General features: G+C 36.5%; 1 protein-coding gene across 7 annotated transcripts in view; it reads left to right on the forward strand.

The window, feature by feature from the left end:
* Positions 1-27,262, forward strand: part of SUGCT (succinyl-CoA:glutarate-CoA transferase) — a 769,056-nt gene that overhangs the window by 112,623 nt on the left and 629,171 nt on the right. For 6 of the 7 annotated variants that reach the window (XM_037837131.1, XM_037837129.1, XM_037837134.1 and 3 more), the window contains one exon: positions 23,209-23,352. The exons of the other annotated variant lie outside the window; for it this stretch is intronic. In XM_037837131.1, coding sequence (XP_037693059.1) covers positions 23,209-23,352 — 144 coding nt within the window. The remainder of the gene's footprint in view (positions 1-23,208; positions 23,353-27,262) is intronic. 7 annotated transcript variants of the gene reach the window in all.

A 27,262-nucleotide genomic window follows, 5' to 3' on the forward strand; every position in this document is an offset into this window, starting at 1 on the left:
CCGCTACTTTGCTAAATTTGTTTATTAGCTCTAGTAGCTGTATCCTCGATTTCTCAGGGTTTTGCAGATAGAAGATCATATCATCTGCAAACAATGACAGTTTTACTTCTTCCTTTCCAATTTGGATGCCTTTTATTTCTTTGTCTTGCCAGATTGCCCTGGCTAGCACTTCTAGCACAATACTGAATAACAGTGGTGATAGCGGGCATCCTTATCTTGTTCCTGATCTTACAGGGAAGGCTTTCAGTCTCTCACCATTGAGTACTATGCTGGCTGTGGGTTTTTCATATATGCTCTTTATCATGTTGAGGAAGTTTCCTTCAATTCCTACCTTTTGAAGTGTTTTTATCAAAAAGGGATGTTGGATTTTGTCGAATGTTTTTTCAGCATCTATAGAAATGATCATTTGATTTTTCCCTTTTGATTTGTTAATGTGTTGTTATACATTGATTGATTTTCTTATGTTGAACCATCCTTGAATGCCTGGAATGAACCCCACTTGGTCATGGAGTATGATTTTTTTTAATGTGTCTTTGGATTTGATTTGCAAGTATTTTGTTGAGAATTTTTGCATCTATATTCATTAGGGAGATAAGCCTGTAGTTTTCCTTTTTTGTAGCATCTTTGCCTTTTGGTATTAGATTGATGTTAGCTTCATAAAATGCATTAGGTAGTGTTCAATTTTCTTTGATGTTTGAAAGAGTTTAAGTAAGATTGGTGTCAATTCTTTTTGGAAAGTTAGGTAGAATTCTCCTGTGAAGCCATCTGGCCCTGGGCATTTATTTGTGGGAAGCTTTTTGATGACTGATTGGATCTCTTTGCTTGTGATTGGTTGGTTGAGGTCTTCTGTTTCTTCTCTGGTCAGTCTGGGATATTCATATGTTTCCAGGAAATTGTCCATTTCCTCTACATTATCCAGTTTTTGGCATACAGTTGTTCATAGTATTCTCTTAAAATTTTTTAAATTTCTTCGGGATCTGCAGTAATGTCACCTTTCTCATTCATTATTTTGTTTATATGGGTTCTCTCTTTTTGATTTTGTCAGTCTAGCTAGGGGCTTGTCAATCTTGTTGATCTTCTCAAAGAACCAACTTCTGATGTTATTTATCTTCTCTATATATATTTTTTTGTTCTCTATGTCATTTATTTCTGCTTTAATTCTTGTTATTTCTTTTTTCCTACTTTGTTTAGGATTGGTTTGCTGTTCATTTTCTAGCTTCTTCAGTTGATCCATTAGTTCTTTGATTTTGGCTCTTTCTTCCTTTTTAATATATGTGTTTAGTGCTGTAAATTTCCCCCTCAGTACCACTTTTGCTGCATCCCATAGGTTTTGGTATGTTGTGTTCTCATTTTCGTTCATCTCTATATATTTAGCAATTTCTCTTGCTATTTCTTCTTTAACCCACTGATTGTTTAGGAGTATGTTGTTTAACCTCCAGGTATTTGTGAATTTTCTAAGTCTCTGATGGTTATTGACTTCTAGTTGTATTCCACTGTGGTCAGATAATGTGCTTTGAATAATTTCACTTTTTTTAAATTTATTGAGGCTTGTTTTATGTCCCAGCAGATGATCTATTCTGGAGAAATTTCTGTGAGCACTAGAGAAGAATGTGTATCCTGGTGATTTGGGATGTAATGTTCTATGTTTGTCTGTTAAATCCAATTCATTTATCAGATTTTTTAGGTTTTCAATTTCCTTATTGGTCTTCTGTCTGGTTGATCTGTCTATAGGAGAGAGTGATGTGTTGAAGTCTCCCACAATTATTGTGGAAACATCAGTTGCTTCCTTGAGTTTTGCCAGTGTTTCTCTCATGTATTTTGTGGCACCTTGATTGGGTGCATAGACATTTATGATTGTTATTTCTTCTTGTTGAATTGCCCCTTTTATTAGTATATAGTGGCTTTCTTTGTCTCTCATAACATCCTTGCATTTAAAGTCTGTTTTATCTGAGATTAATATTGCTACTCCTGCTTTCTTTTGGCTGTAGCTTGCGTGAAATATTTTTTTCCATCCTTTCACTTTCAGTTTCTTTGTGTCCCTGTGTCTAAGATGAGTCTCTTGTATGCAACATATTGATGGTTCACTTTTTTTGATCCATTCTGCAAATCTATATCTTTTAATTGGGGAGTTCAATCCATTTACATTCAATGTTGTTACCATGAAGGCATTTCTTGAATCAGCCATCTTATCCTTTGGTTTTTGTTTGTCATATATATTTTTTCCCTTTCTCTATTAATGTCCTTTAATGTGCCCATACTGAAATTTTTTTAGTACTGTACCTTTCTCCATATCTCTCACTCCTTTCTTTGTTTCCCTGTTGGTACGGCTTCCTTTAGTGTCTCAAGTAGGGCAGGTCTCTTGTTAGCAAATTCTCTCAGCATTTGTTTGTCTGTGAAAAATTTAAGCTCCCCCTCAAATTTGAAGGAGATCTTTGCTGGATAAAGAATTCTTGGTTGGCGATTTTTCTTGCTCAGAATTTTAAATATGTCATGCCACTGCCTTCTTGCCTCCATGGTGGCCGCTGAGTAGTCACTATTTAGTCTTATGATGTTTCCTTTGTATGTGGTGAATTGCTTTTCTCTTGATGCTTTCAGAACTTGCTCCTTCTCTTCTGTATTTTACAGTGTGATCAGAATATGTCTTGGAGTGGGTTTATTTGGGTTTGTTCTATTTAGAGTTTGCTGGGCCTTTATGATTTGTGTATTTATGGTGTTTAGAATATTTGGGAAGTTTTCCCCAAGAATTTCTTTGAATACTCTTCCTAGACCTTTACCCTTGTCTTCCCCTTCTGGAACACCAATGAGTCTTATATTTGGACGTTTTATATTATTTATCATATCCCTGAGGTCCATTTTGATTTTTTCAATTTTTTCCCCAGTCTTTCTTTTTTTCTTTCATTTTCCGTCCTGTCATCTTCCACGTCACTGATTCATTGTTCAGTTTCCTCTAGTCTTGTACTATGAGTATCCAGAATCTTTTTAATTTTGTCAACAGTTTCTTTAATTTCCATAAGATCATCTATTTTTTTATTTACGCTTGCAATTTCTTCTTTCTGCTCTTCTAGATTCTTCTTGATGTCTTTTATGTCCTATGCCATGCTCTTCTTCATGTCCTTTATATCCTGTGCCATGGTCTCATTGTATATCTTCAGTTCTTTGATTAATTGCTCCAAGTACTGTTTCTCTTCTGAACTTTTGATTTGGGTCCTTGGGCTTGGGTTATCCATATCGTCTGGTTTTTTCATATGCTTTAAAATTTTCTGTTGTTTTTGGCCTCTTGTCATTTGCTTAACTTGATAGGATTCTTTTAGGATTTGTGGATCGATTAAAACCCTTATCTCTAATTTGTCAGATCTACAGCTTCATGGAGTACACTTTAACCAGCAGGTGGCATCCATGAGCCACCTATTCCCTTCAAGCCAGTTCTCCCCCACTTTATCTTTGTGGTGAGTGGGGATGTGAGTCTTGTGGGGTCCAATTGGTGTACCAAGCTTGCGTGTGTAGTTGGTGTTGCCCGCCCTGTATATGGGGCGTGTGTCTGGGCGGTCAGGGAGGGGGGGCAGCTCTAACAATCAAATCTCCCTGGTGTTCCTGGAGATTTAAAGCCACTGCAATAGTCTAATCCTTCAGTTCTGTCCTACCACATTTTGTCTCTGCCGCTGACCCACAAGTCCTTGGTATTGGCGTATGGCCCTGGGACTTATGAGTGCGTCCCTCTTGCAGGCCGTGCACCCCCTGATCTTCCGTTGAGGGATGACTTTGTTATGTCACAGGTGAGTGCCATCCCCCCAGGGCAGTTCTGGGCTGCAGGGCTGTGTAGGGACGCTCCCAGTCTGCTAAAACGATGGCTGAATAGGACATGTTAATTCACACTGCTCCACCTTCCCAGCTCTGGGACAACCAGCTGAGTGTGCAGGGAAGGCTAATGTCCACACCTGATTTTGTGATGTGTGTGTGTGTTGTTGGAAACACTTCCCGTCACACTGGGTTGTCTGGGGCAGCTCTGGGCTGTGAGGCTGGCGACTGTCAGGAATGTTCCCTGCCCACCAGGATGATGGCTGTGAGAGTACGCCCCCCTTTTCTTGGGAAGTTGTGGTGTTTAGTGAATTTTCTCAGCCACTGGACTTATTGGCTTGTGTCTCAGAGCTCTCTTAGTTCTGCTCTTGTCTGGACTTGCCCAAATTGCAAGTCTTTGAGGCTTTCTGTATTGGGCTTCTTAGAGTAATTGTTTTAGAAAAAGAGAAAAAGATAAAAAAAAAAAATTAGGGCCATTAAGGAACTATTCAGGGAGCAGAAAAACCGGGTCTTCAGACAAAGAAACTCGCCTTCTGAATTTGCATATGAATCTGACTCTGCCTGAGCCCTGCCCTTTTCTGTTCTATGTTCACCAGAACTCCAAAAAGCCTCCGCTTTTATTTTTGGGTTTTTCTTGCTTTTTTTGCTATGCCTGTCTCCTCTCCACCGGGCTGGCTGCTCCCGGATTCTCCGGTGTCTGTTCTCAGTCTATCTGTGGTTGGAGTTTGGATCAGTAGAATGTGTTTCTGATAAGGGTCACAACTGCCATTCTCCCTCCTCATTCCCAGCGCTGACGGCCCCTCCTCCCACAGGACTGAGCCTGGCAGGGAGGGGTGCGGGTCCCCTGGACGCGGAAGCTTACAGATTTCGCTGATCTCAGCAGTTCGACGTGTTCATGAGTGTTGTGTGAAGTATGCCCAAAGTCAGATTGCTCTGCGGTGTCCAGTCCATGCAGTTCCTGGCTTTCTACCTACTGCCCTGGAGGAGTAACTAAAACATACACCTCACCAATCCACCATCTTTCCCTACCTCCATTTCTTTACTTTTTAATAATTTTTTTGATTATGAATTTATTGCTTTCCTTTTTTTTTTTTTTTTGCAACTATATTTGATTATTGGTTAAAATACATGTTCCTCTAAGAAAGAGGTCATATTTACTCTTATATGTTTAGTGTCCAGTGAAGAACACCTTTCTTATTAATATTACAGGGATTATGACTTCTTAAGCTTGTCAAGTATGTTTTCTTATTTTATGACTCCGATGAGGATAATGTCTTTCCTTGATCTTAATCTTATTTTTGATTATGAATACTAATGTATTATTAAAAGAGAATCTCTGTATTGAATAATCAACTTATCCTTAATTCACATACCTTTCTAAGATGACACTTCTTAAACACCATTGACCATTGATTTGTCACATAATTAATGGTGGAATAATTTGTCTGTTTTATTTATGTTTTATTTTGATTTAATGGTTTCATTACCTTTATTAATGATAAATATTCCTTGTAAGAAATTAAGCAATGCAGGAAAAAATGGAGAAGAAAGCAACAAATTATCCTAAATCCCACCACTCAGAAAGTACTAGTATTAATATTTGATGACCATCATTCCAGAGATCTCTTTATGATTATATGTGACATATTCAGAGGGCATGATAAACAGAAATAATTTTATGAGAATGAGATCATCATATTCTTTTTAATTTAAAGCAAACAGTATTAAATTTATTTGAATTTAATGGAGGAATAAGAAATTGAAGTGAAATAGAAGGCATTGCCCAACTTTAGGTATATTTCTTCTTTACAAAATTAATTATTCCTTAAACATACATTTTAGGCTGTCACGAGAGGTTATGAAAACCATTAATGTGTTACAGTCATTTCATGCTTCTTTAATTACTTGTATGTTCAATTTTAAACATTTTGAATTGATTTCATGCTGTGAGAGATGATTAACATTCTTACATTTCCTCCCTTTATCTTCCCTCTCTTCACTTCCCAATTGTTGCTGATTAAGTACTTTTACTTAGCCAGCTTACTTAGTACTTTTACTTTTAACTAATGTTTAATTTTACTTGACTTAGTACTTTTACTTAGTACTTTCTTTAGTACTTAAGTACTTTTGCTCGCTTTTGCTGTTACTTAGTAACTACTTGCTTAAGTACTTTTGCTTTTCCTCACTTACCCTAACCATAGTCCTAACCTAATCGTACCCCTGGTCAGATTCCATAACATTTAAATTCTGTGCTGCAGGCCTAATTTCCCCAATTTGCAATTGTCTGAGGTACTGGGATAGCAGTGGGAAAAGGAAGAAGAGAAGGTGCGGTAGGAGGCCAAACTTTGAAGGACTGAGTGCGGTCCTTACTGGGGCTCAGGGTTCAGCCCTTCTGAGATCTCACCAAATGCCCTGTGCCAACTCCACTCCACACAGCCAAGGGTGGATCCCACTCCCCTGTGAATGTTGATGGCAAGTCCTGGCAGTACTTTTTCCCTTGGTCCAGGGCCTGAGACTTTCTCCTTTAATGATATTTTTGTTGATTTTTCCTGGTTTCCTCACCCTTTTTGTGTGCTTCTCCCCTATTGGAGATTTTTGATGGAGTTCCTCAGGATTGGGTCAGTTAACTATTTTTCTTCTGTATTGTCCTAGCAAGGAAGGAGAAGTGAGGAGCTGTATCACACTGATAGCTCAATATCACATTTCTTTTTTGGCCTCTGCCTTCCAAAGTTATATGTTTGTTCTTCCTTTCCTATTTGGGTGTTAATAGGAACAATGACCCAGGAAAAATGAAAAAATAAGTGCAGCAAACACACAAAAAAATGAGAGAGGTGTTTATGAGTATAAATGGGTTGGTAGAATTGTGCTTTTATGTGTCTGTTTGCAGCCAGAAAACTGGTGAATGTCAAAATTTTACTTGCATTTTCCTGAGTGAAATGATGCGTTGAAACATTTGATTTGTTTCTTAAAATCGTAGTTGTATAGCTGATATAAAGATTAAGAAAGAAAAAAAAGTGCCCAGGATCAATTGTAACTTGATAAGCTATAGTTTTATTATGAAAATTGTTTTGGGATATGTTCTAAACAATGTAAGATATTTTGTGAAGTAAAGCAAATTTTGCTAAGATTTCTTCAAATGCAATTACTGCAGTAATGATAAATAGTCCTCAAAATACTATATTTTAAAAATTAAAAGAGTATCTCTGTTTATTTCCCAATACCTCTCAGAAATGTAATGTATAATAAAGATTTGCTGTATTAAAACTAGTTAAAGCTACTGAATAATAGAGTCTACAACTGTGGTAATGGATTGAATTTTGGGAATAGTGATCTGGTTTTGATTTTCATCAGAGCAGTTGTGTGATAATAGAGCATAGACATGGACTTTTGAATAACAAAGAGATTGAATCTAGGCTTTTCCATTTCCTATGTTACTTTAAGCAAGCTATTTAGACCAGTACTGTGAGCCTCCATTTCTTCATTTGTAAGATGGAGGTGACATGGCAGTTTCTCGTGGTTGTGAAGATCAGACTATTGTAATGCCTAAATAACAGAATATGCTCCATAAATGGAATACTTGAATGAGCATCCTATTAGATGGAGGTTCAATCCTGAAAGGGTGATATAACTTTTAGGCTGTCCGCCCACCCACAGTTACTCTCCAACCCCTTACCTTTCTTTGTTTTTCTTCATAGTATTCAGTATGAAGTTGTATTTCATTATTATCAATTTCTTTATGGTCTGTCTCCACCACTAGAATGTAAGTTCCATGAGGGCAGGCACTTTGTTTTGGTTGTTACTGTATCTGCAGAATCTAGAACAATGCCTGGTGCATAATGAGCAGGCAGATGTTTGTTGACCGAATGTGTGAATAAATTTACGTGTGTCAAAACAGCTGGATCCTGGTTTATTTCAGTGAAACTACAAATAAATTCAGAGAAAAGAAGCAATCATGTTTTCCCCTTTCCAACTGATTTGTTGGCTGAATTGATTGCTCAATTAAATCAGTTAAGTTTAACTGGAATTAGATCAATCACAGGGACTGAACTTCACACTACAGATATTTATTATTGAAGCTCATTTGATATTTTGGGATATGTCCTTCTTTTTGAACTCATCCATAAATTGCAGTAGAAAAGAACAGTAGCAGGAGGTTCAGGTAAAAGGCTATTTATCTTTACTTTGTTCAAAAATAATAGACTGCATTCATTGTTTATTATCTCTTCGCTTGCAAATTTTCTGTTATTTATAATCTCATTTTCCCTTGAAGTTTTTTTTCCCCCAGAATCACTGTATAGGGAGAAATTGGATGTTGGTCTTGATGGACTGCAATCTTGAACAGTTACTATTTATCTTTGAAACTCTGTCTCATTTAGTAAACATAACAGGCAGAGTTAATCAGGGTTAAATTTATTGTAATCTAATGAAATCTAAGTTTTTAAAATTTCACTCTCATTGTAGCATTTCCTTTTTTGTGAAAAGTGTGACTGTATAGTTGTCTCTGAGATAAAGATGGAGAGGAGGAGATCATTTGCAAATGTCTTCAGAGTCAAGTGGGGTATATGTTTAGAATTTCCCTCCCTTGAGATTTTTGGGTTGAGGGTTAAGATCCTTTTTGGGACCAGATACAGATGAAATTTCTGCCTGTTTCTGTTTTTTTTTTGTTTCCTTATATCTCAGGGGACTGGCTTTGACCCCCATTTGGTTTCTGGAGATCGTGTAATAAGAGCCCGGCCAGGTCAGCTGCAGCATCGGCTTGTCTGGTTTTGCCCAGTTCTTGTTACTTAATTGAATCAATATCTGGCCTTTTATTCTTGTGTGACAGGCTCCATGGTTCTTGCTATTTATCCCTGGATTAATTCAGTGACAGATTCCTTTGCTTTCCTCAGAGGAAGACCTGAAATTGCAAAGTGAACCAGCAATATCCCTTGGCTAACTACAGGTAGTATGGTTACTGGTTGAAGCAGGAGAGGTTATTTGGGAAAAATATTTAAGTATTTTCTCATCTAAAAATTGTAGGTTGAGATTATGTGGACTGAGGAATGAGGGTGCAGGAGTGTCCCTTTTTTTGGAGGTGAGGAAGACTTGGCACCTATGTCTGGATTGGGAATGAGGATTCTTAAAGGTCAATCATCCTTAAGTAGAAGCTATTATTGTTGCCGTCTTCCTAAACTGCTCAGTAAAAGCAATCAGAATTGGAATAAATTTTTTTTATTGAGCATTTCTTTATGCGGATTCTGTTGATATTGTCCATATCATTTTGAGCTGCGTCTACTCTTGTTTCACATTGCAGAGCAAGAGTGACATAGTTCATCTGTATATAGCACTAGGACATCTTCATCTGGATTACCGAGTTGGTTGTTAGCACCAAAATGCCAAATATTGGAAACATTTCAAATAAATGTTAAAGAAATTGTCTTTTTTTTTTTTTAACCAGGAGGAAAGATTAACTAATTATATAAATAATTTATTTAAATGTCATAGGACAAAAAGAACATTTAAGTGTACGTGAATACCAGTGTAGAAAGGGAATGCATACTGGGATACTTGTTTTGAATATTATCCGTATCATGCAAGGATAATATTTGCTTCTTTCAAATCCTTCTCAATGGGAGACTGCTCATTCTTGGCTCTTCCACCTCCTGCAAGCTCTGGGCCAGGAGCAGTGTCACATTCTTCTTGATCTCCACCTCCACATCTAGTCTATGGTTCTACAACCTCATGGCAACACCCACTCCACTTCTAAAATCTATGTGCTTACTCTCTCATAGATGTGCTTACTCTCTCAACATGGATTTCTTCGTCCATGTTGTCTGAGAACATTGGCCATCACAATTTTCTTCTGAAGTCCAATTCCTGCCAATATTTTGCACAGTTTTAATATCTTCATCAGTGACCCATTTTACATTTTCATTGACTGGTTCTTGGAAGTCAGAAAACCTGGGTTTGAATTTTTGTTGTGTCACTCAGTGTAACATTGAGCTAGTTGTCTAACTTCAGTTTCCCCATCTGTAAAATAGGGAAAATATCTTTTTTTTTTTTAAAGATAGTTGTACAGTGATGGTAGAAGCATCACACGAATGATATGTGAAATCATGTGGTAACTTGTAGTCTTATTTGAATGCCAGTTCTATGGCTAGTCTTTACTTGGTGACAGTCTACTTGATCAACTCACTCATGTGACCTCATTTTGATTTTGTGCTTATATGTAAAGGGTCCATTTTTAGATCTCTTTTCTGATTGCCTCTTCCACATCACAAATCCCTTGACCTCATTAAGCTCTTTTGATCTTTTAACTCCTTTTCAGTGTTCATTTTGTCATTTTGTCACTCTACTCCCTTCTATTGCATTTCCCCTGCTATATATGAAGATATAGGGTGGTGCGTCTCTTCACTATGTCAGTTGTGAACTTAACGTATGTGCTCTAGAAATGGTTTTCAATTGAAGTTAGTAGTCCAAACCCCACCCTTATCCCAGGGGAGTGTTTAAATGATGTGTGGGATATTTGAGTTGCTGTTAGCAATGCTTGTATTATTAGCAATACATTGAGGATGGGAAAACATTCTCAATGTATGGGACAGGCCCACAAATATAAAATTTTCCCTCCAAAATGCCAATAGTGCCCTATTGAAAGGACTGCTGAGAACTCCTTTTTGACCTGGTTCCTTACTCAGCTATCCTAGACCAAATTTGTCACTTTTTTCTGCATTCTACTATATAATTTTATTTATGCTGCTCCTTGTATATGTATATCTGTCTCTCTCTTTAGAATTAAATGGTTAATTCAGGGGGAGAGTCTTTGGGACATTTACTTTTGGATCCCTAGAGCATAATACAGATCTACTATATGGTTGATGCTCATTGATTTTTTGTTAAATATGAATTTGGAACCTTTAATTGTTCCAGGAAGGCTTCAACATCAGTTTGATAAACAGAGGTTGAAATTTGGTAGCAATAGCTTTGACATATATAGGTTAACTTGAGATTCCTTCCAGAGTTCTTTAGGGGACACCCTCAAAAATAAAAGGAGAGTATCTCCTACTGGAAGGTATAAACCTCACACTCAGAAAATGTGTATGGAGAATTTCTGGGTTATGAATGTTTGGAAAAAAATTGTTACGTTTATTAAATAGTCAGCTTGTGGTAAGGATTAAAAAGCATTTAAACAAGTTTCTTTGTAATATTTTTCATGTGTTTGCCGTCTAACTTATGAAAGAATCCCCTTTTTTTCTATTTCAGTAAATGGCTACTTTTGAGAGCGTTATGTTCATTTTGGGTCATACTTTGAAGAAGTTGAGTTATAATCAAAGAAGATACTGAAAAGAATGACAAAAATTATCCCAGGGAAATAAAATAGTTTCTTCTATGAAAAGCTGTAGGGGCTGGTTTTGTTTGCCCTAGATAGGGCAAAGAAATGATTTGATTTCTGTTTTCACCTATCTGAAGCATTTTTATGGGGAGGATGTGAACAGTTATTTTTATTGTTCATAGAACAAAGAATAAGAGGAAATGAACTCACATCAGGGAAGAGATTTTAGTTAGCTGAATGAAGAGCTTTTTGACCACTAGGGTAATGAACATTGCAGTAAATAAAAAAAAATGGGTCATGCAGTTTCCATTAGTGAAGTGGAAAACTCATGGCCCTTAAGACAGTCCTGGCTTGGAATCCTAGTCCCACTTAACATCTCTGAGCCTCATTTTTTTCATCTGTAAAAATGAGAATACTAACATATATCCTGAAAGATGTGCTGAGAGTAAATGAGATATTGTATGGGAAAGCACCTAGGAAATAAAGCTCGTTCTCTTCTCCTGTGTGATGCATAACTGACATTTAATAGAAACTCAGTACCTGGTCTCTATCCTCTGGAGGTCTTCAAAGAGAGAAGGTACGCATCTCTCCTGAATGATTTTGAAATTTTCTTGCTGTTCTAGTTTGCTAATGCTGCAGAATGCAAAACACCAGAGATGGACTGGCTTTTATAAAAAGGGGGTTTATTTGGCAATACAGTTACAGTCTTAAGGCCATAAAGTGTCCAAGGTAACACATCAGTAATCGGGTACCTTCACTGGAGGATGGCAAATGGTGTCCGGAAAACCTCTGCTAGCTGGGAAGGCACATGGCTGGCATCTGCTCCAAAGTTCTGGTTTCAAAATGGCTTTCTCCCAGGACGTTCCTCTCCAGCAAGCTTGCTCCTCTTCAAAACATCACTCCCAGCTGCATTCCCTTTCCTCTCTTTGAGTCAGCTCATTTATATAGCTCCACTGATCAAGGCCCACCCCAAATGGGCGGGGCCATGCCTCCATGGGAACACCTCATCAAAATTATCACCCACAGCTGGGTGGGGCACATTCCAAGCAAATCTAACCAGCACCAAAATTTCTGCCCCACAAAACTACAAAGATAATGGCATTTGGGGGACACAATACATTCAAACCGGCACACTTGCCTAAAGGCAAAAAGTTGGACCAAATGACCCTTTGAGAATTATTTCAGCTTTAAGAGTTTTTATTTGCTGCTTTACTTTGGAAATTAAGTTATTAAATAGATTTTTGTCAGTGAAGGATGTAGTCTTTGATATATGCTGTAATTATACACAATAAAAAGAAAGATGCAGAGTGCCTTGAATTACTATTTGAGCTACAGGAAATTTTGATGAAAAGGTCATGACAGCTTAAATTCTGAGTGAGTGTCATCCCTAGGAGATTGGACCTTAGCACAAATCACAATGTGGACTATGCACTTCAGCATTTTTGTAGGGTAAACTGACTATAAAGGAGGAGTTGAAAGGGTAAAGGGAGTCCCTAAAGTGCAACATTCAGCTTTAAGAAAATAGAAGGGTATCAAGCTTCAGCTCAGGTTGCCTCAGTTCTTAACCATAGCCTTCTCTCCCTTTTACTCTTCTAACTGGCTATTGAACATCTTCACCCAGATTAGTTGTACCTAAGGGTTGTACCTGAGTTAACTTTTGAGAAAATGGTTTAATATTTTACCTCTCAACTGCATTTTCAAAGAGGAGGAGACACCTGCGTTTTTGGCATGAAAAGTTATAAAATCTTGGGAGGAACAGTATTTAAGTACATGAAAGAACAGTACTTTTTGGTGGAGTCCTCAAAGCAGTTATCCAATTTAATTTTACTAATGCCTAGAAGTCGTATTTTCATTTATAAGGTAGAGAATAAACAGGTGCAGAAATACCAAATACTTGGCCTGCAGTGAGTCACAGAAAAGGAACTTTGAACTTTTTATATAAATCTTACTAGTTTGTATTAGTCAATTGTAATTCCTGTCACGGGGTTAAGGGATGTTGAGGTATATACCTCAGCAATCCACCGATACCAATCCTACCTGGTTTTCAGAAGCTGGTTAAATTAAGGTTTTTCAAGTTTAGGAGCACTGGCACTGATTTTTTAAACCGAGTTTTTGCATATAATTTAAGGGGATTGTGGGCCACCGGAAGCTGAGGGTAAAACTAGTTTATATGCTTTTGTTTCCTAGGTATTCCATCTATGACGTATGTCAGTTTACTTCTCATTAACTTGGAAGCCTCGATCCCTGTTCCACAAACAATCGCTGTGTAACAAATCGCCCCAGAATTTGTTGACTTAAAACAAGAACAATCATTTTATTGACTCTTATAGTTTCTATGGGTCAGGAATTAAGGAGGGGCTTAGCTGGATGCTTCTGGCTGAGCGTTTGTCAAGCAGTTGCAGTCGAAGAGGGAACAGTGGGGAGCTGGAGCAGTGTGGGACTGCCAGGCATCTGAGGTCTGAGAGCTTCTCCATGTGACCTCTCTGTGTGGGCTGGTTTGGGCCTCCCCTTGGTACATGGCCTCAGGGCACTGGACTGTTGACAGGGAGGCTCAGGGGTCCCACCGGCACCAGTGTTCCAGCAACAGGGCAAAGGTGGAGTTTTTATGACTGAGGCATGAAGGTTATGCTCTGACATTTCTGCAGCATTTTATTGGTTACAAGCACATCACAAATACACAAATACAGATTCAAGGAGAATGGAATTTGACTCTACCTCCTGATGAAGTATCACAGTACTAGAAAGGCATGTGGGAAGGGAGATACATCTGCAACCGTCTTTGGAAGATACAGTCTGCCACAGTCTCTCAATATGCTGTGTTGCTCCAAAAAGTGTAGGTGGGACTTAGCATCGTCCTAGCACTTGGTAGAGAAATGTGTTAGGAACAATGGACTGTGCACTGTTTGTAACTTTAAATGATCTTTTCTTGGCTTTGTGGTAAAAACTGGTTATGGATTAAGCTCTATAATCTCAATATAAACCCTTGCTGCTATTAGTATCTGAATCTAATTACTAAAGAAAGGGCAAGAATTGAAAGGAACATGCATCTCTTGACACAGTAAGCAATTTTGAGTGGATAAAAATATGTTTTCACCATTTACTCTGTGCCTTTTAAGCTTGTATCTTAATGACTTAATACATTTGGAATAAATGAATGCTCTGCCATAGAGAGCAGAAAATCAAAAGTTCCCCTGTGGTGCTGATGGTTTATTTTATTGCACTAAGATTGGCCTCAACAGGCCACGGGTTCTGTCTAATTTTTGTAGTAACCACGTAAGACTAAAATAATTTTTTTTTTTAAAACCAGAATATCTCAAAGTTTCATTTGGCTTATTCTAACAATGCGATGCAGATGGTCAGCACAGTTACCTAGAGTCTGTTTCTATTTAGTTTATCTTGGAGGGTCCAGGAGGAAAGATTTTTCTGTTAAAACTAATTGCATATAAAGTTCATAGTATAGGTCTTTGAGACATCATTTATTGATGGGAAATGAAGATGAAATGCAATAGGTAAAATCATAGGATTGGAAAGTCCTCAAGAGTTTTTCTGGTTCATTGTTTCTAGATATGGCTCTACCTAAATCATACCAGATACAGACAACTCCTGATTAAGTTCTAGAGCGAAGGTCTGCAGCTCCCTCCTGGAAAATGTAAGACCGAGTTCAGAGGAGGTCTGTTAAATACAAGATTCAGTATATACATATCTTAGTAGATACGGATGTTGTTTTGGTTCAGACATTGACTTTTAGATTTTTTTTTTTGCTTCTTGCTGATCCGTTAGCACAGAGAATGGAGGAGTAACCGTGGCGGCAGCCCATGAGTCGGCAAAGGGTGGTGCCTTGAGCACAGACATAGACGGTCACTGAACCTAATTGCTGTTGGTAATCAACTTTCAGGAGACTCAGCTGAGGCTCCTTTGTAACCAAATCTCCCGAGGCTCCACTGAGCTATATAAGCCACTACTCTTTCTCTTGTTTGGGTGGATCTGACTTCCATTTCCCAACAAGCCACCACTGGGAAAAATCCTTCTGTAAGTAAGCTCCTAGTTAAAATTCATAAGTAACTTTTTGCCTGGCATGTTCTTTGGTCTTGGGGTTGAGTTGGACTGGAGTAGTAACCATAACTTTTTTCTGAAGTAAAGAAGTAAACTAACTTTTAAAATTATTTATTAAGCCATCCCTTAAAAGATCACAATTCCCCAACCATCCATTTCATTTTCTCCCAGTCTGACTTTTTTTTAAACTCATGAGGACACCCAGGCTAGATGATATGTTGGGCATCTCACTGTGAGAACTAATCCAAATGATGGAATTTAATCACTAGAGGAGAAAATACTGTGATTGGTGTGTTAAGGCATTTTTGAAAATTTGTAGTTTTGTCTGCTTCTGAAGTTAGTGGGCTCTCTATGAATGGATTCTTCCAGTCATTTTCTGAAAAAGTTGCCATAGACTCTTGACATTTCACTTGGATTGGATAGAACAAACCATCCCATGAATGGACTGATCATTTCTTCACTGCAGTTGTAGAAATGACAGATCAACTCACCCATTTTGGGGAAAATATCATGAACATTGAGCTTGTAATAAAATAATATATGGAGGCAAAATGGTAGCAAAATGAAGATTAGCTTTTGGGTCAGAATTCCTGGGTTCTAGTTCCAGTCATACCATTCAGTCTCTCTGATCTTTGGCAAGTTAATTTATCATCTAAATCTTTCTTTCATGATCTGTTAAATGTATGTGATATTGGTACTTACAGAATTATTGTTGAGAATCACATGAGACAACATATTGTAGTGGTTAGGTCCATGTGTCAACTTGGCTAGGTTATGGTGCCAAGTTGTCTGGTCAAGCAAACACTGGCCTAACCAGGGCAAGGGTATTTCATGGCTGTTAATAAATCAGAAGGCTTTTTATTAAATCATCAGTTAATTGAGCATCTGTGACTGATTACACCTGTAATCAGTTAAGGGAATGTTTACAGCAGTGAGAGAATCCAATCAGTTGGATTTAATCCAGTCAGTTGAAGACTTTTAAGGGAGAAGAGAGAACTTTCACTTCTTCTTCAGCCAGCCAGCTAGCCAGTCTCTCCTGGGGAGTTCATTGAAGACCTTCATTGGAGTTGCCAGCTCGCGACCTACCCTATGGAATTTAGACTCATGCATCTCCACAGTCGCATGAGACTTTTAGAAAATCTCATATTTATAGATAACTCCTGGGGGTTCTGTTTCCCTAGAGAACCCTGACTAATACACATATACTGAAGCACTTTGAAGAGCTGCAAGTGTTACACAAAGATTAATGAACATATCTTCATTAATATGAAGTTAACTCTTTTCTGGTTTAATAAATACAAAATAGGTAAGAATCCAAACCTGATCACGAAGACTTAAAGAATATAATTGAATCCAGGCATGTGGTAGAGACAGTGGGTTCAGGCTCATGCGATTTGGATTCTCATCTTGACTTTGCTACTAAATGGTTGTAACTTCTGACAGTAGTTACTTAACCTAGCCATTCCTCAGTTTATTCATTTGTAACAAGAATATAATATCTGATTGCTTATTTCTAAGGGTTGTGTAAAGATTAAGTTAGATACAACTTTATAAGTGTGCTGTAGAATATAAAGCATTCTATAGGGCTTGCACCTCTAAGTTATACCTTTAATGTTCTGAAGGGCAGAAAGTTAGTTTACTCTTAGAAAGAAATTAATAATTTTAGGTAATTAAGCAGTTGCATGGGGTCCTGAGAATGCCATAAAGTAGTTTGTTAAGTTTTCTCTTGAGTTTCCTATCTGATGTGGCAAGTCCACCTGAGATGAAGGTCAGAGAATCTTTTGTCTCTGGTTTTCTCTTCTCTCTGTCTTTTTATTTTTCTACCGTCCTTCCATGCTCCCAGCTTGTCAAGTTTTTGGCCTTTAGCTTGTGCTCTGTTGCGGTCAAGCTGGAGCTGTGTGTGTGAGGGATAGGGTGGAACTTCAGTTCCTTCAGGATTGATGAAAGACGTAATGAAGAAAAACAATGTTCCTGGTCCAGTCTCTTGTTAATATTGTCTATCACTTATAGCCTAAATTTAGTACATTACACTGTTAATACTCTTTTCTTGTCTTACCAGGGATCTGTTTGCTAATAAGTAGCAGAGACTGATCTCTTAACAACCATTGCTCTGTCCTTCTTCTCCACCTTCAATAATAAGGAGACTGAACTGTAGGATCCTTTCAAGTTCTAAAATGACTTGATTTCAGTTAGAAAACTCCATCGTGTCACTGAGGTAGACACTTGTTATGCCTCTCCATGCTACCCTTGGTAACTTCTACTAAAGATATGTTTTTTTTTCCTATGAATTACAGCTACAAAGTTATGCTTACAATGGATTTCACAATCAAAATATTACCTTCATATTAGGAAACTTAATATCCTGTTGATTGTTTTCACAGACTGATTTGTTTTCACCCCTCTCCACAAGCAGTCAGTGACCCAAATCTATGAATTCACGTTTCTAAGTATCTCTTGGATCCATCCCTCTTCTCTGTCTTTGATTGAGGTTCTCATTCTGTCACTCTCTCTCCTGTACTATTGCCAAAGTCTTCTGATTAGTCTCCCAGTACATGTGGATATTTCACAAAAATACTTTTGTTGAGACTTTTATGTTTATAAAATGCTTTTATACACCTTTTCTCATTTAATTCTCATACCACCTACGAGGTAGATATTATTACTTATATTTTCCAATAGAGAAAAAAACTAAGAAAGGCTAAGAACTTTCCAAAGATTTTGCTGTTAGTAAATGGTGGATGATTTCATATTTCAGAAAATAATTCCTTAAAACATTAATGTGCCCCAGTGTAAAAACAAAATTCTCTGTTAATTATATTACTATAATGAGTCACTCAGTATGAAATAAATATGACATAGAGACATAGATACATTTGAGGATGATTTTTTTTTTATTTTGGAAATGAAGCCAACTACTTAAAAAAGAAAGGTTTCACTTTTTTGTTGATTTGTGAAGCAATTAGGTTTAGTAGTATAACTAAAGAGAAAAAATGTTCGGTGACTTTTGAAAGTCATGTTCATACTGAACATCTGCTAGAATTATTTATAGTTTCTCTTGTATTTTTCGACAAAAACAAAGTTTTAAATAATAACTTAGAAAAGCACATGGTTTTCTTTATCCTTTCCTCCTCCCTTCCTCCTTCCCCCTCCTCCCTCTTTTTCCTTCCCCCCTCCCTTCCTTCCTTGCTTCCTTCCTTCCTCCCTCCCTCCCTCCTTCCCTGCCTCCCTTCTTTCCTTCCTTCCTTTCTTTCTTCCTTTCCTCCTTCCTTTTTCTTTTTTTCTTTCTTTTCTTTCTTTCTTTATAATTTCATTTCATGTCACACACTTTGCAAGTAGTGAGAATAGATATGGAGAAACGAAGGAAAATGTTAAATAGTCTTGAATTGTCTTTGGGAAATAATATTTTCAAATTTTTAGGTTTTATAATTTAAGATATTGTGATGTAAAGGTAACAAAAAATAGCACTTTTCCAGGTAGCTGTGCTTTTTCCCTTTACTTCTCTAGATTGTGATTTTTCTTTTTAAATAAAAACCATGAAAACATTTCTGCCATTTCAAAATTGAGCATATTTTTTTTAAAGACATAATTGTGGTTTTACTTTTCAACTTCTTTTTTTTGAAATAGGTTTACACTTTTAGAAAAATGACAAATGGAGTACAGGGAGTTTCTGTACCCTTTCCCCAGTTTCCTCTAATGTTAACTCCTTATAAAAGCGTAGTATAATTGTCAAAACTAAGAAATTAACACTTAGTTTATTAGTTTTAGTATTAAATAGTACAATATTATTAACTAAACCATACACTTTATTTGGATTTCACCAGTTTTTTTTCCACTGTTGTTCAGGTTTTACTTTTAAAGAAAAATGTAAATGACTTTTGAATACATGATGAATAGGGAGGAGAGAATATAAGAAAATAACATTGAGAGCAGTGAGAGTGGAGAAATATACAAACAAACATGAAAGTGAGTAACTGAGAAGAGGCTTGTGTTTGTATTTTAAACTTTGTCCTTCCGCTATAACTGTATGTCTTAAATCTTAACAAGGGTCTGCCTTTTCTTGTGCCTTTGTTGATAAGAAAAATATCTGTCGTAGTTTTGCAGGAAAACCATCAAAGATCTTTCTTATAAAAGGGTTACATTGATGTTTAAAAAGAGCTAAACACATTTAGAGTATTTTCTAAGTGGCCACAAGAAAGAAAACATTCTCCTCTCAATTTCTAGAATTATAATTTAGTTAAATAAAAATATTACTTAATTAAAAATGTTACATGGCTTCTAAAAGTCTACACATGAGTTAAAATCCTCTTTTCCAATAAATCATGGGATTCTAGAGCATAATTACCATTACTCCTCAAATATATTTTAGTTAAGGATTTGTGAATGATGAACCCACATTCCCATTGACATAAAGAGATGGTACCATCCAATTTGTCTTTGATTTAAGGCCAAGAGACAACATGTATTGTCCTGGCTTAGCTAGAGGGTAAAATGTGGAAGGAGAGCTTCATACCTTACATTGACACAGCCCCTTTTTTGATTCTGTCTCATTGCACATGGGAATACTTAGTCATTTTATAGCTATAATGTGGTCTTAAGGTGGTTCTCCGTAGGGTTTCCTACTCGATAAATGGTAATTCATTTTCACATCCTCTAGCATGCTGACAATTATTTGATGATAGGAATATGATTATGAGGGATTTCCAAAGTATGAACATAACCGTCTCTGAATTATACTATAGAACGAAAAGTATGTTTCTGTAGTTAATGTTACCAAATAGCCTTGAATGGAATGCAATTTCTAGAGTTTCCACTAAACACATTTTTAGTTTTTATTTTATTTTTTTTCTGTTTTGTTTAAATACCAGCATTGTAATGGTATTCTTGTTTTTATAAAACAACTTTATGGAGATATAATTCATATAACATACAATTCACACATTTCAATGGTTTTTAGTATATTCTTAGAGTTGTGCAACCATCGTCATGGTCCATTTTAGAACATTTTCATCACCCCAAAAAGAAGCCTTACTACCCACTCCCCATTCCCACTTTCCCTTCATACATGGCAACTACTAATTTACTTTCTGTATTTATGGATTTGCCTATTGTGGATGTTTCATATAAATGGATTCATACAATATGCAGCCTTTTGTGACTGGCTTCTTTCACTTAGCATGATGTTTTCAAGGTTCATCTATGTTGTACTATGTACCAGTACTTCATTTCTTTTTATTGCTGAATAATACTCCGTGGTATGGATATACCACATTTTATTTATCCATTCATCAGTTGATAGGCATTTGAGTTGTTTCTACTTTATTTTTTTGCTATTATAAATAAAACTACTTGGAACATTCATGTACACGTTTTTGTGTAAATGTGTGTTTTCACTTCTCTTGAGTATATACATAGAAGTAGAATTCTGGGTCATATGGAACTGCAATGTTTAACCTTTTGAGGAATTGTCAGACTATTTTTCACAGTGGCTGCACCATTTTACATTCCCACCAACAACATATGAGAATTCTGCATATCCTCACCAATACTTGTTGTTATCTCTCATTTTGATTACAGCCATCCTAGAGGGTATGAAGTGGTGTCCCTTAGTGGTTTGGATTTGCATTTTCCTAATGTCTAATGATGTTGAGCATTTTTTTTACTGAAGCTTGTTTTAAATGTCCATCATATTCGTTTGTCTTGGAGAATGTTTTATGTGTACTTGTGTCGAATGTGTATTCTGTTGTTGAAGGAAGTGTTCTACAGAAACTGTTAGTGTTCTTCAGGTTTCCTATCCTTGTTTATCTTTTTTTTTCTAGTTGTTCTATACATTATTGAAAGTGAAGTGTTGAGGTTTCCAACTATTATCGTCGAATTGTCTATTTCTGCCTTTAATTCTGTCAGATTTTGCTTTATGTATTTTTGGGCTCTGTTGTTAGGTGCATATATGTTTATAATTGTTATACAGTCATGACGGTTTGTCTCTTTTATCATTATAAGGTATTTCTCTATTTAGCAACATTTTTTTTTGTTTTAAAGTTTATTTTGTCTGATAGTATAGCAGTTATGACTGTCTTATTTTTGTTGTTTGCATGATATATCTTTTTCCATCCTTTTATTTTCAGCCTATTTGTATCTTTAAATGTAGTAGATGTTAGCAGACCTCTTTTCTCCTATTGTTTCCTTAAAATTATTTAGCACAAAAGGTCATGTATACCAGGGATAATGTTTTCTCTAATATATAGATCATCTTATGTTTGTTTAACGTTCATAGATCTCATGTTATTAGTCTGATTAATGTAATGATGTTTTTAGAATAGTAATCAGGTATAGTCTCCCTTTCTCAGGAAATTTAAAATATAATATAAAGGATTTATTATCTTGCTTATTTTTTATTGGTCTGAGATGTATAGGGATAAAATCTGATTATGTTCATTTTCTAATGAGACAAGAGATGCCTTTAAACTTACATTTGAATTTTCCTCTGACTTTGGATGCTTTGAATAATCTTGAATCCCATGATAAGTTTATTTTTATCCTTCTTGATTCAAGCCACCATAATACAAGTTTTGCCAATAATAAAAGTTAGATGGTGGCCAGAAGTTCCCAATTTTCATGCAACGTCTTCCTTGAAATTGTGTTAAAAAGCAGAAAAATGTTTTTCCATTTGTATGTGCTGCAATTATTGTTTTTAATATTTTTATTATTCTTGTAAGGTGATTAGCAATGTTTATGTAGGGGCTGTGGAAAAGGAAAATTTAGCTTCTAAAAATGATAGAATAACAGCTGCATTTAATGAATAAGGAAGTAAATGAATGATGAATCTGAAATATAGATTTTTTAGGTATTCTGTGCAATTATAGTGCTAGCAGAATTCAAGGTAGTGAAAAGTCAGCACTGCCTGAAATAGCAATTCCTTATGATAATGTCGATGATACTCTTGATGGCTAACTTTATTATAGAGTACTTATTGTCTGCCAGTCAGTATTCTAAAACCTTTGTGTGTGGGCAAAGTACTGGATTGTCAAACCACACTGACGTGAATTGTAGATGTTTTATAGCATCAAGCATTAGTAATAATTTCAAGGAAACAAGCAATCAGGAGGCACAGAAGAAGCAGAAAGAGTTCCTGGACATTGAGGGAGGCCGCCTGGATCCCTACATTAGACAGATTATATCTTATCCAGAGCAATGGATAAGCTTCCTAATGGAGTACGTGGGTTACCTCACAAAGCATAGAGCTTTATAGGCTGTGAAACATCTCCAGTTTATATCCAGATAGTTTTATAGCTCATTTCCTATGCCCCATAAATCTATATTTTCTGGCTTTGTTTACCATAGTAATCCTAAACCAGGGATATCCTGTTGAAAGTATCCTATTGTTAAGTACTTTTCTCCTAGCAGATATATTACTGTATTTGCCAGCTATCATCATTTTTATAAGGAGATCAGACAAAGTCTTCTGTCTTCATTTTTTTGTGTCCTAGAAGAGCCTTTTACCCAACAGGAGAAAAAAATTGCATTAACCCCCTCCTCCCCAACAAATTAACTAATTTAAATTCAAATTCAAGTATTTATTTTTTTAGTATAAACAAGGTAAAATATATTGTGAAGGAACTTCAGATATGTTTTTAAAAACTCTTTGGTTTGGTTTAGTTTCATTGGTGGGGTGGGGTGAGAAATACAGTAAATATATAAAAATATCTAGTCCCACTACCAACAGATAGCCACAATATCAATTTGTTGTATTACTTTCTCTCAATACATGTGTGCTAGGCACTGTTATAAAACCTTTAGATGTGGGCAAAGAATTGGATTGTCAAGTCAGACTGGCATGAATTATAGATGAATATATATATATGTATATATATATATATATATATATACATATATATATATATATTTTGTGTGTGTGTGTGTGTGTGTGTGTGTATTCATATGTGTATGAGATCACACTTATGTACAGTTTTTCCCCTCAATAGATTTGATAAATCATATGATGGTTTTAATTTTCAATTTCCTTTCTATTTTTCTCAAATCAACCCTCAAATTAGGGAGGAGATCCAGTTCGCCCTGGAGTGGCCATGACTGACCTTGCCACTGGCCTGTACACATATGGAGCCATTATGGCTGGGTTGATACAAAGATACAAAACTGGGAAAGGACTGTTCATTGACTGTAACCTACTGTCATCTCAGGTATGAATCTAAATAACCTTTTAGATGATGGTGTAAAAACACATCTATCTGGGTTATGCTTTTTTCGGGTAAAATACTATGATCACACATGCAAAAACAATAATAATAATAAAAAACAACAGTAAAAAACAAAGAAGAACAAAAGCTGCTCTGTTTTGGATGTACTTAATTGTCATGTTAAAATAATTGAACAATGATTTTGTTGTAATAAAGATGTTGTTGAACTAGAATTTTAAAGACATTTACTAGAATCAGTCTGTTAGTACTTGTAAGACAAGAGTATAGTTGCTTCTATTTTATTGTCACATGAGCTTTTTATCTTCTTTTAATCAGGGCTTCTTTATCTATTTTTTGTGCCATGGGACCCTTTTGTGTTCTGGTGAAGTCTGTGGACCCTTTCTCAGAATCATGTTTTTAAATGCATAAAATGAAATACTTAGGATTACAAAGGAGGCCAATTATATTGAAATATAGGGATTTAAATGTAAAAAACCTTAATTTTGTATTATAATGCTATGTATGTGATTCTTTGTTGACCCATTAACCAACCTAGCTGTGGGCCCAATAACTAATGCAATTTTGAAGTAGTATTGATTATAAATGGTATTTCAAGTTATCTGCAACAACTACAAATATGAAAATATCTGTAATTTTTATTGATGATCAAGTCACAGATATTGCTAATACTAGTGTGATTTGTTGCTGACATTCATAATTGAAGAAAATGCTAAATTTTATTAAGAGGTTGAGGAAAATAAAGATATAATTTTTTTTTTTATTCAAGTTTATGAATTCCCAGAGTTCTGTTCATGGAGCCCAGATCAAGAACTTGGATCAGACCCAGGGGCTGTACTGTATGTAGAAGCTGATTCTGAATATGTAATTATTCAGGGGATAGAAAAAAACAAAAATATTTAATTTGTGCAAGGAGGCATTTTACTGTGGGAAAAATTGCTTTATAGACATAGAGGCCTCTTTTGGGAATTTCAGATTTAGATGGCATACATGGGAAAATAGTCAACTTGGAACACTGCTTTGGAGTTTTTTCTCTTATGCAAAATGAAGGATGTGTGTAGAAGTTAAAAAAAATCATGATAATTGAAGGTGAAGGTGAAATATTACATATGAGTTTTTAATAGTAGCTTTGAGTCACAGTCAGAATTTCAATGCCTGTGCAGAAGGGTACAAAGAACTCTCTCAAATGAATGATCTCGTCCATGAACAGAGAGTCACAGATGTCAGGTTTGGGAAGGAGCTGAAAGTTTCCTCTTCCCCTAATTTTATAGCAGTCAGGAACCTGATGCATAGAAGGTTAAGTGACAAGCTAAAAGTTGCGCATCGATGAGTACGGAAGCTGGGCAGGGATGGCTTCATGGGTGTGTGCCCTTTGCTATTACAGAGTGCCTGGGCTTTGTTTAGTGCTCTGCCATTGCCATCTTGTAATTCTTACAGAAGCTAAAGAGCTGTGACAAAGCTGGAGCTTGGAAAATGAGCAGGGAGTGGGCGATAGGGTTGGAGAGTTGGGTTGGATTAAGTTTGTTAAGGGCCGTGCTTAGGAATCTGGATTTTAATCTCTTCAGGCCTCCATTTCTATATCTATAAAACCTGTCAGGGGATGATGTTTCTAACCAAAGAGTATGTGTCATTGGACACTTAATGCAGCTGCCCATTCAGAATAGCCTCTAAGCCTGTGAACAGTATTTACAGAGTTTCAAAGGGCTGTGGTAACAGATAATAATTTGGGCTGAAGTCTACGGAAGGAAGACAGTGGGAGTGATGAGAACATTTTTCATTCTCAGGGATGTTGACCTCAGAATCCACTGTAGCCTGAGCTCTATTTCCTTTGACTCTTTGCCTCTTCCCTGTTTCTGGTCTCTGGGCTATCTCTTTTCTTCTCATGTGTGTTTCTCCAGCCTGGGCATCTTTTTCTCTTCTGTTTGTCTTTCTCTCACTTGTTTTTCCTTACTCTCCTGTTTTCACTCCTCTTCCATGTTACTCTTCTCCTTCTCTCCCCTTTCCCTCCATCATTAATTATTTGAAGCTTAAGTTGCAGCAGTTCTGGTTCCAGGTCTTACATCCTGTGCTGATTAATTTCATTGCCAACCTGGAAGTGGCCAAAATTACTGCTACAATGACTTAGATTTTTAGTGCCGTATTTCCATGATTATTTTCACATGTAGCATGTTTTGCCATTTTTGATGTCCCTAATCTGTCTATTTGTATATTGCCTATCTTTAGCCTAGATAAAATTTTAATCTCATTATTTTAGCACACTCTTATGGGTAAACTTTTTTTTTTTTCATTTTTTATTGTGGAATATAACATATATATATATATAAAAGTGATAATTTTCAAAGTGCAAATTAACAAGTAGATAGAGAGCAAATTTTGAACAATGTTATGGGTTACAGTTCCACAATTTCAGTTATTTCCTTATTGTGAAATTTAACATGTGCAGAAAGGTGATCACTTTCGAAGTATGAGCTATAGAGCAAATTTCAAAGAAGGTTATGGGTTACAGTTCTACCATTTCAATTCTTTCCTTCTAGCTAGACTAATACCCTAGCAACTAAGAAAAATAAAATTATATAGAGATTCAGTATTTGTAATCCTTTGTTAAATTCTATCTTGTCTTTTGCTACCCCTTTCTCTAGTTTAAACACTTTCTCGATCTCCAGGGATGTCTAAGCAGTGACTACTCTAACTTGTTCATATTGAAAAGGGGTGTTGACATTTTGGGAAAGGGAGACACATCTGGTTGACGTTCTTGAAGAGGCAGTTGCCTCTGGGTTTTGGGACTTAGCTAGCATAGGAGCTCTCTGGAGGATTTCAATTTCTGAGAAATAAACTTAGTGCGTGAAACTTTTATAGCATCTCAGATAGGGACCTGAGCATTCTTTAGGGTTTTCAGAACTACTGTTGACTTGGGCTTATCATAATGTGGCCATTTGGCATATCTAGGTGAAGCTTGCATAGGAGTAACCTCCAGGACAGCCTCTTGACAATATTTGAAATCCCTTAGCCACTGAAACCTTATTTTGTTGCCTTTCTTTCCTGCCTTTTGGTCAAAAAAGGCATTCTCTACCCCCCGATGCCAGGGCCAGGCTCATTCCTGGAATTCTTGTCCCATATCTCCAGGGACTCACTCACTTGGGGGTCCTATCCCACATCAGGGGGAGGGTGATCAATTTATTTGCAGTGTTGGGCTTAGGGAGAGAAAGTCCACATCTGAGCAACAAAAGAGGCCCTCTGGAGGTGATTCCTAGGCATAATTATAGGTGGGCTTAGCTTCTCCTTACAGCCCTAAGTTTCATAAGAGCAAACCTCAAGATTGTGGGCTTGACTTATAAAGTAGGGGGTTCCTAATTTGACATAGCATATGTTCTGTCCATAATAATCCATCAGTATCTCACATTATCATCGCTCAGTTGTACAATCCTCATCACTCATAACTCAGAACACCCCATAGCACTTTTCATCCCTTAATTATTTGTCCCTAGTATTTGTGTGGTACTGGTAGGGTATTCCTATTAATTATAGTCACTAGTATACAATAGGTAGATTTTTTTCCCATATACCACTGTGTTGTTAACTCTTTATAACAGTGTCTTACCTCAGAAGTATACATGCAAGCACGTATTTATATTTGTAGTGCTGATCTGTGGGATACATGCGTTTAAACAACCCCTTTCAATCATGTTCAACTTCAGTGCACCTCTGATACTTATTTTGCATTAACAATCATCACCCCTATCCATTCCCATACTTTTCAATTCACCTTCATTAACATATCTGAACATGTTAGGTTATCATTTCCTCTTCACTAGCTTCTGTCTATCTCTAGGTCCCCTATATTCTACATTATAATACACTGATTTTACATTGTTCAGGGAGTTCTTAGTAGTGGTAA

Source organism: Choloepus didactylus, chromosome 5 (genome assembly GCF_015220235.1).
Source record: "Choloepus didactylus isolate mChoDid1 chromosome 5, mChoDid1.pri, whole genome shotgun sequence".
NCBI classification, from domain to species: Eukaryota; Metazoa; Chordata; class Mammalia; order Pilosa; family Megalonychidae; genus Choloepus; species Choloepus didactylus.